Source organism: Stegodyphus dumicola, chromosome X2 (genome assembly GCF_044657685.1).
Source record: "Stegodyphus dumicola isolate Sdum_Otavi_A_Nest chromosome X2, ASM4465768v1".
NCBI classification, from domain to species: domain Eukaryota; kingdom Metazoa; phylum Arthropoda; class Arachnida; order Araneae; family Eresidae; genus Stegodyphus; species Stegodyphus dumicola.
In genome coordinates, this window is record NC_140781.1 from 124,024,127 (window position 1) to 124,037,194 (window position 13,068).

Sequence of the window (13,068 nt, forward strand, 5' to 3'; positions counted from 1 at the left end):
CCGTGAAAAATTCAGCTTATATTAAACACTTTAGAAAACTAGAAAATAAGAGAACTATGAATAATTGACGGAAAGATAACATATCTCAAGATCTAGAAAAATTTATTTAGAGAATTCACAAACGTATTATGCTGATTTTTTTATCCTTCTATAAAAATGAAATTTAAAAACCAATGTATTAGGTACTTACAGATCAGCGATTTGACCAGAAACGAGAACAGCAGCAAGGAAACCAAGCATATATACCGACTGACTGGTAGAAAGCATCCAATCTCTGCTGCACACTACATGCCACTAAAATAAAATTATCTTATTATAGCTCAATAGTTTCAAAATATTCCCCTAAATATGATTTCACAGATAAGAAGTATCACAATAGACTCTGACTTAACGACAGTTACGGCAAAGCACACGAGGTCTGCCTGCCTCAGGGAAGGGATGCTTCGATGGAGGACTTTCTAAGGGAAACTAAACTACATTTACATTATGCATAGAGAAACCCACAGCATATTTATCACAAGGAGTTCATGCCTGAAGGACAAATTATTAACAATTACACAGAAATAATGAAAAGGTTAGCATAGCACACTGGAAAGGTGAGAATAGAGTCATAACACAGAAAGAAGTTTATTTCATGACCGCTCCAAGCTATGCAATAACCACCATCGAAAAAATCTTTAAATAACTAGCGTCTTTTAGCAACCGATATTTCTCCTGATCTTTTACTTTGTAATTTTTCCCCTCGAACTTAATGGAATTGGTTGGTTAAATGTCCTGTGATAAGGATTTCGAGCGACATTTCAAAAGAACTTCTGAAAACGTTTTTTATAATCTTAGGCAGCCCTAAAAAAGGTATAAAGGCATAATTTGGAAGGCGATTCTATGAAATACCAGTCTTTAAGTGTTTTATAAATGCATATTTTATATCATTACTAAAATATATCTGATGTATCCTGTATAAAAATCAAAATACTTTATAAAACAAATTTCAACTTTATTTGAAGCTCTTTTGAAAAAAATGAGAAGATATTTAGTTGCAATTTCATGATTTATATATCTCATGTAAAACAAGTGTCTGAATATTGACAAAAAGTAGGAATAATGATTGGTAGATAGCAGTGGCTTTAGAAATCAGTCAGATATTGTTGCTGCAGTTACTATGTAACGAAAGTTCTAGATCAAAGTCGAATCACTCATAATCCAAAAAAATGAGATGCATGGCCTGGAGGGTTTTCCATAAATTTTAATTAAACTTAATATTTACATATATACAATGTAGGCTAAAATGCCTGAATCGAATATTTAAGGCTCAAAAGGCAAGAACTGAATAGTTCCAGCTAAAATCTAAATCGAATTCTATTGCGTAGTGCATCGAAATTCTACCTTCAAGAAGAAGAATATTTTTTTCAAGTCAGGTGTTCAGAAGAGGAAAGGTTAAGTAAGCCAATAGATGGACTCCTAACGCCATCTCTTGGCGATATCAAAAAATATTCCTTAACACACTCCCCAACCTGAACTCTGACAAGAGTTCATCTAACTCAGTTATACATACAATCAAGTACATAAATCACTATTCTATAAAAATATTAAAAAATACTAATTAGTCAAACACTTCAATTCCAATATAGGTATCACTTCATGTATCAAATAATAAATGTTATAACTAATAAATGAACTAAATTTTAAAATATTTTTCACTTAACTAAACAAACTTAACTAACGATATTCAATTTAATCATTAATAGACAAAAAAAGGAAAAAAGCATAACTAAATCGTTAAAGTTCAAAATATCTAAAGTTCAAGAGGATATAGATGTTGAACAGTACGTTTTAAAATCCCATTACCAGTTTTTAATTCGAATGATCGGACTTTACCATAACGTCCAGGAATAATTTTTATGATTCTACCAAGTTTCTATAATAGTTTGTTTTTATTATTTCCTTCAACTAAAACAACATCTCCTACTTTTAGTTCTAGTTGAAGTTGCGGATTCTTCAAGAAATGGGCAGTTCTAAGATCTAATAAATATTGTTGCTTCCATTTCCACCACAACTGTTTTAACAGCAATTCTTGATAACGCTTTCTTTTTAACAGCGTTTCTCTTGTCGTTTCGCTACAGACGATTCTAGCAAAGGTCAAAGGATACTTCAAATCAGTTTTTCCAATGTTTAAGAAGTGCATTGGAGTCAACGGTTGCGGCTCGTCATTGTCGTTGTAAACGTAACTTAGAGGTCGTGAATTAAGAACTGACTCCACTTCGACAAGTAGTGTAGACATTTCTTCGAAAGTCAACAATGCTTTTCCTACGATTTTTCTTAAACATTCTTTAACAGATCTAACAAGTCTCTCATAAAACCCTTCCCACCATGGGGCTCGTTCGATTATAAATTTCCAATGGATTCTTTCTTTGGCAATGAAATTCTTGAATTTGTCATCTTTTAAAACTTTTGAAAAATTCTCAAGTTCTTTCTTTGTCCTCTTAAAGGTCTTGGCGTTGTCAGAGTAGATGATTACGCAGTTTCCTCTTCTGCTCAAAAATCTACGAAATGCAAGTAAATAGGATTCTGTTGACATATCTGATACAAGTTCTAAGTGTACAGCTCGGGTTACTGAACAAACGAACAAAACAATATAGGATTTTCGAGTGTCTTTAGAATTCTTTACGTAAACTGGTCCGGCGAAATCAATTCCACAGACTGCAAATGGAGGCGATTCTTGGATTCTATCCTTTGGTAAGGGTGCTGTCATCTGGTCTGCTGGTTTAGCTAAATATTTTTGGCAAATTATACAACCTTTTAATGCTTTTTTGACTAACTGTCGTCCTTTAGGAATACAGAAGCGTGATCTGACTTTAGCTAAAGTTGCAGCAATTCCTCCATGCATTATCTTCTCATGTTCTTTGCATACAATTAGAATTGTTAGTTGAGAATTTTTAGGTAAGATTATTAGATGTTTATTATCTAGTGAGAAATCAGAAAATTCCAGTCTTCCTCTCAACCTCATGATTTCCTTTTCATCATTGTAAGGAAGAAAATTGTACAAAGGAGAATTTTTTCCAACTGAATTACCTTCTTTGAGGGATTTATATTCTTCGGCAAAAAACTTCTTTTGCTCTGATCTTATCTAGAAATTTTCTGCTTCTTGTAACTCTTCAGCTGTGAGAGTTCCTTGAATGTTGCTAGTTTTTCTTAATTTTCTAATGAAAAGTGTTGTTCAAGCAGTGACTCTTAACACCTTCTCTAATTTGCTATATTTTGATATGTCGAAAAGATCATCTGCACTTTTTTCGATTGTATATTCAGAGTTAATGTATATCACCGGATCCCTTTCGGTATTCCAGCTTGTTTACATCTATTGTTTCTTTAATATCTAATCTTGGTCAAAGTTCGTGAAGGAGTTGAAGCCATTGGGGACCTTGCGTCCAAATGCTCTCATTTATTAACTTGGAAATCTTCGTTCCCCGAGATACGAGATCTGCAGGGTTGTCGACACCTGGGCAATAATACCAATCTTGAGGTGAACTCAATTTTTGTATTTCTTCGACACGATTCCTGGCAAAGGGTTTGAAGGCTTCAGGTTGTTTCTGGATCCAAAAATAAGTAATTGTTGAGTCTGTCCAAAAATAGCACGGAATTCTCAATTTCAGTGCTTTCAGAATAATGCTGACTAACTTAACTGATAACAATGCTCCCATTAATTTTAACCTCGGTAAAGTAAGGGATTTTAGTGGGACTACCCTATTTTTAGAAGAGACAAAGGCCGTTTTGATTTCTTTATTTTCTGTCGTGAAACGTAAATATGCGACTGTACCATAGGCTTTGACACTTGCATCTGAAAAGCAATGTAGTTCGAGATTTTCGACATTAATGTTCGAGTGCATGAAAAGGTAACGAGAGATAGAGAATTCAGCCATTTGAGGTAGCTCTTCACACCACTTTCTCCATTCAGAGGACAAATCTTCAGGTAACGGTTCATCCCAATCTATTTGTGACAACCAAATCTTCTGTATTAAGCACTTTATTCTAACAGTGAAAAGTCCTAAAATTCCAATCGAATCGAATATCCGACCCAACACTTGTAGAAGAAATCGTTTTGTTTCTATTGGTTTAGATGTGAAAGACAATAAGTTCCGAACATCAAAATACAGTAAGTCCTTTGAATTATCCCATGCCATACCTAAGACTTTGAATGGGAAATTTTCTCTATTAAAATCTTCAGGATTTTCATCTGGAATTTGACCCTGTTTTACCCACAATTCATGTAATTGTATTGAGTTCCTATGCCATTTGGGAAGCTGCATGCTTGCTTCCTTAACTATTTGGACCGATTCTAGACTCGTAGTTAATGCTTCATTGATCGTTGGTTGGCTTCCAATCACATCATTTATATATACGTTCTCATTCAAAAAGTTAACCGTTGTAGGATAAAGTTTATTATATTTTTTTCAGATGATGTTTAATGGTAGCGGCTAATAGAAATGGACTACTATTTATTCCGATTAAAACTCTAGTGAACCTATATATGTCAAGAGAAATGGTTTCATCATTAGTGAAATCGGAAAACAGAAACCTGGTTGTATCTCGATCTTTTTCATGTATGAGAATCTGTAAAAAGGCTCGTTTTATATCTGCGGTGAAGGCTATTAGATTATACCAAAATCTTAACAATATTTCGAATATTTCAGGGTATAAATTTGGTCCAACATGTAGACAGTCATTTAAAGAAATGGATCCTGGGGTATGCGATGATGCATCATAAACAATACGTAATTTACTTGTAGCTCGATCCTCGCGTATAACTTCCCTATGTAGCAAGTAAAACACGACATCTTCTTCATTTGAAATTTCTGAAACTGGTTCGATAATATTTTGTTTTAACTGATCTCTTAATGCGTTCATGTATTCGGAAAATAGATTAGGATCTTTTTTAAATCGTTTTCTAAGTCGATGAAATCTTTGTTCTGCGATTTCCCTATTATTATTTAGATTTGATGTGTCATGTTTCCAAGGCAATCTATCTTTATAGCGAGAATTTTCATATGTTATATTTGATTCGAAATATTCGACGACTTCATTTTCAGTTGAATCGAAGTTTTCCTTCTTATCAATAAGTCCTGAGTCTTCCCAAGTCCCAAAATTTTGTTATTTGTTTGGAAATCAAATCTTCCCCTACAACTACATTGAAAGCTAAAGAGACATCATCATCACCTTTTCGTCCATATAGGCACCAGCCGAAAATAGTTTCCACTGCAACAAGATTTTTGCTTAAGCATTTAACGTGTCCCATTACTATGTTGTAATAATAATCTGCACCAATTAGAATGGCAATGGGTTTTTTACAATCGGGAAAATCTGCGAGCATCAAATTTTTTAATTGTCTGTTTTGCTTAATTTCTTCTGATTTAGGAGGAGGAATATCTGTACCTAATATATGATCAGTTACTAATAATTCAACTTCTATTCTAGAATCGGGAGAACTTCTATGTTCTAAAGTTTATTTAACTACGTCATAATTTTTTTGGATGGGAGAAGTAATCCCAAAAGTGTAGACAGTCAATTTTTCTTTTCTTATGACTTCGAGGTTTAACCTGTCCGCTAACTCGTGAGCACCAAAACTTTTCATACTTCCACTATCCAAGAGTAGTCTGGCAAACATCTTTTCCTTAGCTGTTTTAACTTTTATCGTGCAAGTCTGTAAAAGAATTGTGTTATTTGCATTATGTGAAACGGCCGAAACAATTTCTTCTTTCTGTTCCTTAGTTTGCGTATCATTTTTCGAAACTGATATACTATCCTTTTTATCACTTGGTGTATTTTTAACTATCGAATTGGATTTAAAACATATGGCTTTTGACTGTTTACCTTTGCAAATTTTACAAACTTTAGTTTGGCGTTGCCGGCACTGTGAGATTTTGTGTTTAGGGGCCAGACAAAGAAAACAACGCGCTTGTTTTTTCAAAATATCTCTCTTCTCATTAACTGTAAAGCATAAGCAGGACTCTGAGTCATGGTTTTGAAAACAAAAAATGCAGTTTCCATTTGATGACGCGGCTGCCATAAATTCATGTGTGGTGACAGTTTGTTTATGTTTCGGCGTCGGTGGATATCTGTTAATACCTTTCATTTCCGGTTTTGACTTGCGTGGAAAGGATAACGAATTAATCTTTTCTCGCGATTCTATTTCTAATCGGAGAAAGTCTAGAAATTTGTTTAAATCATAGGTTGAAGGATTTTCAGTATTTGTACGATGAAATTCTAAAGTTATATCGTTCGGGACAATTTTCATCAAAATTGGAATAAACATGTTGGAATATGTTTCTGGTTTCACACCGAAACCTAAAAGGCTTCTGACTTGAACATTAATTGTATCATAAAGTTTTCGCAATTTTGCCACTTCACTTGAACTTTGAACGGGATTTAAATTTAAGAGATTAGAAATGTGTGTATTGATAATAAGGTCACTTTGACCGAATCTATTTTTAAGAATGTCTATAGCAGAGTCATAATTAGCCTCTGAGATTGAGAGAACTTCTATGGCTGATGCTGCGTTTCCACATAAATAAGTTCTCAAATAATTAAATTTTTCTATCTTCGAAAGTGTAACATTGTCATTAATAGTGACCTTGAATGAATTCCAAAAATTTATTCAATCGTTATAGTCTCCGGAAAATTTGTGAATTAAGAGTTTGGGCAATTTCACATTGCCTTCAATCTGTCTTTTGGTTTCAACTTCTGTAGATGAATTATTTAAATTCGTGTTGATATTTTGAGCATTGTATTTCCTTAAATAAAGGTTGATTTTAGACTTCGCTATTATTATTTTATCGTTATATTCCATAGAAGTGTTAATATCTGAATCTAATTTTGATTCATCTTCAATCAAATATTGTATTTTTTCATTTAAATCATGTAGTTCTGTTTCTTTACTATCTAATAATTCCAAACAATTTTCCAACCCTTCTTATTTTTCTTCTTTTAAATACTCATCTACATTTTTAATAATTTGAGTTACAGAAGCACGTATATGTGCTCGATTCTTAATTAGTGTCTTCTGTTCCATTTTAATAAATTATCAAAGGAGACTTACCGTGAGAAGTCTTCGCTTACAAAGCTAATCCAAAAGGTGAAAAACACAAATTTTCAAATTAATCAGATTCTTTTCTGTGGCCGTTGCACCATCATGTAACGAAAGTTCTAGATCAGAGTCGAATCACTCATAATCCAAAAAAAAATGAGATGCATGGCCTGAAGGGTTTTCCATAAATTTTAATTAAACTTAATATTTACATATATACAATGTAGGCTAAAATGCCTGAATCGAATATTTAAGGCTCAAAAGGCAAGAACTGAATAGTTCCAGCTAAAATCTAAATCGAATTCTATTGCGTAGTGCATCGAAATTCTACCTTCAAGAAGAAGAATATTTTTTTCAAGTCACGTGTTCAGAAGGAGAAAGGTTAAGTAAGCCAATAGATGGACTCCTAACGCCATCTCTTGGCGATATCAAAGAATATTGCTTAACAGTAACCATTGCTAAAAAGTGCTAATAAAATAGAAAAGTTCTTTTCCTTATTTTTTTGTAATAATACACATTCACTTTTAAATTTCATAAATAACTGTGCGCTTCACCGATAATTGTACGTTTCTATATAAATTATATTATTAGATTAATCTTTTTGCCATGATGGTTTTGATGAAATAAATTACATTGATTCCCTTTTTGTACAAATTAAACCGACGGGCAAAGTTAATTTCGTAATACTTATTTAATTTCATGAAAATCTAATTGAAGTTTCTGTTCAGTATGAAAAATAGAAGTTGTTTTCAAGCTGCAACTGGGAAAAAATACATAAAACTGTTAATTGTTAAAATTGTGGGAACTGTAACTGTAACTAAGATTATGTAAGAGCGCCATCTAGATTATAGTGTGGTCAGATGAGACGTGAACGATACTCAGGACGGACCTGTCCAAAATGTTTTAAAAATTATTCTTTTTACTTTTCTTTTCATTCTAATGTAAATAAATAAGTCCTAGTTTAACTTCATGAGTTGTAGTTGTGCTTATCATCAATCCTTCTCCATAAAATAAACTAATGAAACAGTGAAATTTTATGCTATCAAAGCATTAAATATATTTTTAATTAATAAAACACAGGAAACAATTTTTAAGCTGAAACCGAAACGCAATTAAATGGTTACTTAAAGATAGTTGTGGTCGAGAAGATATTATAATTGATTCTTTTATGAGTAAATTTTTAAACTTGCAAAGTGTTAAAAATTCTTCAAATGTTCCAGCTTTGAGAAAGTTATATGATGAGCTCGATATCGCTATGCGAAATTTAGATTCACTGCAAGAGGATTCAAAATCCTATGGTCCACATTTGATTCAATTGTTCTAAATTTATTGCCAGAAAGTCTATTTTTAGATTTTAAGCGAAACACATATTCAAAATGCGATGTAACAATTTCTGACCTTCTTTCGTTTTTAAAATGCGAAATTGAATCTCGTGAATCTACATTTTTAGCTTTACGTGACAGAAAAGTTTTCTCAGCAAATTCCAGTAATTACCAGTCATCTAAATGTTATAATTGTAATGCGTTTGGTCATTTATCTAAATTTTGTCCCGACAAACATCGCGGACCCAAATGTTTAATCTTGTAGAAATTTCGGTCATAAATCCTTTACCTGTGTTAAGAAGACTCCGAAGCAAATTGACAAAAACAACAGTCCAACATCTGAAAAAACGAATGCTGTCATATCAATCAACTTTAATGCGCCGAAACTACTCCATAAAGTAATCAAAATTACCGATATACACCCGCTATCATTGATACCGGAAGCGAAGCAACGGTTCTGTGTAACGATATTTATAAACAAATGGGAAATTCCGCTTTAAGCGTGTTTCAATAATATGCTCACTGGCTTTGGTAATGACAAAATTAAACCAATGGGTTGTATTACAGCTGATATTTTAATAGATACCGAATTATTTACAACTAATGTTTATGTTGTAAACAGTAATGTACTGCCATTTGAGGCTATAATTGGCATGGATATTCTAATACAAGATATATAAACAAAGATGGTTTTCATATTTCTAAACATGTTGTTAAACAAAATGATCCGGAATATGTGTACATCAATAATATTTCCCTTAATCAAACATCTGAACTAGAAATAGGTTCTACTGCTACAAAAGAACAAGTCAGAATTATTGAAAATCTTGTCTCCGACTACAGACCTCTCAAAACCAAAACTACGAACATTGAGATGACTATTCAAGTAAAAGATAAAACACCTATTTTTCACAGACCTCGGCGATTACCTTTTGTCGAAAGAGACATTGTAGACAAGCAAATTTAAGTTTGGTTAGCCGACGGCATAACTGAACCTTGTTCTTCCCAATATTCTACTCAAGTTGTAGTAGTACGCAAAAAAATAAAAATAAAAATAAAAATAAAAATAAAAATAAAAATAAAATAAAAAAAACGCAACAATATAGTTTGTTTTGACTATCGAAAATTAAACAAGAAAAAAGTTAAAGATCGGTATCCCTTACCCTTAATAGAAGACTTATTGGATAAACTACAAGATGCTCGTACATTTACTACAATCGATTTAAAAAATGCTTTCTTCCATGTTAGTGTTGACAAAAACAGCCGACATTACACTTCATGTGTCACACATAACGGACAATATCAGTTTCTACGTGTACCTTTCGGTCTCTGTACTTCTCCTTCTGTGTTTCAAAGATTTGTAAATTCCGTTTTCAAGGATTTAATCTTGCAAGGTCATGTTTTACTGTAACTAGATGATATCATAATTCCTGCTAAAGATGAAGGAATTCAGCGTTTGAAATCCGTCTTCTCAGCTGCATCTGCTTATGGACTCGAAATTAATTTTAAGAAATCTAAATTTTTAAGTCGTAGAATTGAATTCCTTGGTCATGTTGTAGTGTTTATATTTATTTTAACTAACATTTATTTTAAGTTTAAACTATCTTTCCTGTCAAGCCTTACTTTCCCCTGGAATTGCCAATGCCAGAGTATGTAAATTTTAGTAGAACACGCAAGGATTCAAATTATCAGCGGAAGTATTCTGAGTTAAATAGAAAGGAAACGAGTTCGAAAGAGTGCTTTCTTGCTTCACGAGTGTGGAGGTGGTTAGTTAGAAATTGAAGAACCACGCGTTTCGGCCTGTGTGCTTGTCTCGGCAATTTGTTAATCTTTCAACGTAATATTCAGAGTTTGCTGAATTATCAGCGGTACTTTAGAACGCGGTGAGGTTAGTTACGTTTAGAGAGCCTCGTAGTTAGTCACTTGTTATTATCTCTTTTCAGTTTCTTATTTTTATTTTACCGCCGGGTCGGCGTAGTTTGTGAGCGTCAAGAGCACGCATTTGTAATTTCTAAAGTTGAATAAAAAGGGACTTAAACCCTTCTCAAGACTCTGTCTAATTTCCAGTTTTCAGCAGTCACCACTTTGTTGCGTGCAGGTTGGAAGCGCGCAACTTTACAATGTCATCGAAAATGGTCAACTGTTCCCATCACCTCTTAAAACAGCCGCTGTTATTAATTATCCTGAACCTAAAAGTCACAAAGACTTACAAAGTTTCCTTGGTCTTGCCGGATATTTTTGTAAATTTATTCTCAATTTTTCCATAATTGCTCAACCATTAACTGATCTCCTTAAGAAAGGTAATGACTTCCACTTTGGTGACAACGAAAGAAAAGCTTTCAATCTTTTGATATAACGTTTATGTGAAAAACCCGTACTCAGCATCTATAATCAGCACAGCGATACCGAAATACGCACTAATGCCAGCATCCATGGTTATGGTTGTATACTCATGCAAAGGTCTGCGATTGATAATTGCCTACATCCTGTTTATTACATGAGCAAAAAGACATCTGACGCGGAAAAGAAATTCACCAGTTACGAACTTGAGGTATTGGCTGCAATTCAAGCTTTGAAAACATTTAGAGTTTATCTTTTAGGAAAACGCTTCCAACTTATTACTGACTGTAATGCGTTCAAAAGGACGATGAACAACAAAGACTTAAATACGCGAATAGCGCGTTGGGCATTGATGTTAGAAGATTTCGCCTACAAAATAGAACACAGAATTGAAACACAAATGACACATGTTGATTCATTAAGCAGATCCCCTGTTATGGTCATCACTCAGGATAGCCTCATTTTGAAAATACGAAACACTGAAGAGCAAGATTATCACATCCGAGCTATCAAAGAGGTCTTAAAAGTTAAAGCTTATGATGACTATTGTGTTAAAGCTGATATACTTTATAAATTTCTAGAAGGTAAGGAATTACTTCTTGTTCCAGAATCAATGCAGAGTGACATAATTAAGGACGCACATCTTCGTGGACATTTCGCTTCTAAACGAACTGAAGAACTCATCAAACAAGAATTTTATATTCCTAAACTTAAAGATAAAATTGACAACTATATTGCTTATTGTGTTCCTTGCATACTAATTAATCGTAAATAGGGTAACAAGAAGGTATGTTGCATTCTATACCTAACCAAGATGTACCACTTCACACATATCACATTGATCATTTAGGCCCACTCCAGAGTACTCATAAAAATTACAAGAATATATTTGCTGTTATTGACTCTTTCACAAAGTTTGTATGGCTTTACCCGACAAAATCTACTGATAGCGCCGAAGTAATATCTAAATTGGAAAATCAAAAATTTGTCTTTGGAAATCCTTCGCGTATAATTTCAGACAAAGGATCAGCATTTACTTCAAAAGACTTTCAAGATTATCGTTCAACCAACAATATTCAGCATATTCAAATTACTACAGGACTCCCTTGTGCCAATGGACAAATTGAAAGATTGAATTCTGTCATAATTTCTGTTCTTTCCAAATTATCGATTCAAAATCCGTCAAAATGGTATACACACGTCGGTGAAGTTCAGCAAGGGATCAATTCAACATACCAACGGAGTATCAACACAACTTCATTTGAACTCATGTTTGGAACTAAAATGAAATCTACTAATCATAATAAATTTTGAGAGCTGTTAAATGCAGAGATACAGTCAAATTTCGTCAACGCTCGTGATGATCTTCGCAAGGAAGCTAAACAACAGATTTTGAAAGTCCAGGCTGAAAATCGTAAAACTTACAATCTGCGACGTAAACCATCCCGTAAGTTCGAGCTTCATGATCTAGTGGCAATCAAGCGTACACAATATGGACCTGGTCTTAAACTGAAACCCAAGTTTTTCGGACCCTATAAAATCGTGAAAATCAAGCCAAATAACACTTATGATGTTGAAAAATGTGGTTTCTTCGATGGACCCATGAAAACAAGTACTTGCGCAGAATTTATGAAACCTTGGACTTCATCAGAACATATTACCTAAACTTTAGTGTTTTATGAACAGTTACTCATGTGAACTGATCTACACCTTTGGACTTTAAATCCTATCCATATTTTCTTTAATTATGATTACTAACCATTATTTTTTATATTTTTCTAGGTGCTGTTATTAGAAGATCCAGATAGAATATTATTTTCATTTATCTCTTTAATTTAGTATTTCCATTTATCTGTATTAATTTAGTATTTTCATTTATAGTTTAACGGTATTAGTATTTGTTTCCTTTTACTTTATTTTATATGTTAAATTTCACTGTTTGCTCTTGTGATCTGAGGGCAGATGACTATGTCGGATGGCCGAATTATGTGGGAACTGTAACTGTAACTAAGATTATGTAAGAGCGCCATCTAGATTAGGGGTGTGGTCAGATGAGATGAGACGTGAACGATACTCAGGACAGACGTGTCCAAAATATTTTAACAATTATTCTTTTTATTTTTCTTTTCATTCTAATGTAAGTAAATAAGTCCTAGTTTAACTTCATGAGTTGTAGTTATGCTTATCATCAATCCTTCCCCATAAAATAAACTAATAAAACAGTGAAATTTTATCCTATCAAAGCATTAAATATATTTTCAATTAATAAAACACAAGAAACAAATTTTTAAGCTGAAGCCGAAACTCAATTAAATGGCTTAAAAAATTAAC

General features: G+C 33.1%; 1 protein-coding gene across 4 annotated transcripts in view; it reads right to left on the reverse strand.

Annotated features, from left to right (window-relative positions):
* LOC118186380 (organic cation transporter protein-like) overlaps nucleotides 1–13,068 on the reverse strand; it is a 237,290-nt gene that overhangs the window by 80,623 nt on the left and 143,599 nt on the right. For all 4 annotated transcript variants that reach the window (XM_085809366.1, XM_035356458.2, XM_035356460.1 and 1 more), the window contains exon 3: nucleotides 191–294. In XM_085809366.1, the coding sequence (XP_085665492.1) occupies nucleotides 191–294 (104 nt within the window). The remainder of the gene's footprint in view (nucleotides 1–190; nucleotides 295–13,068) is intronic.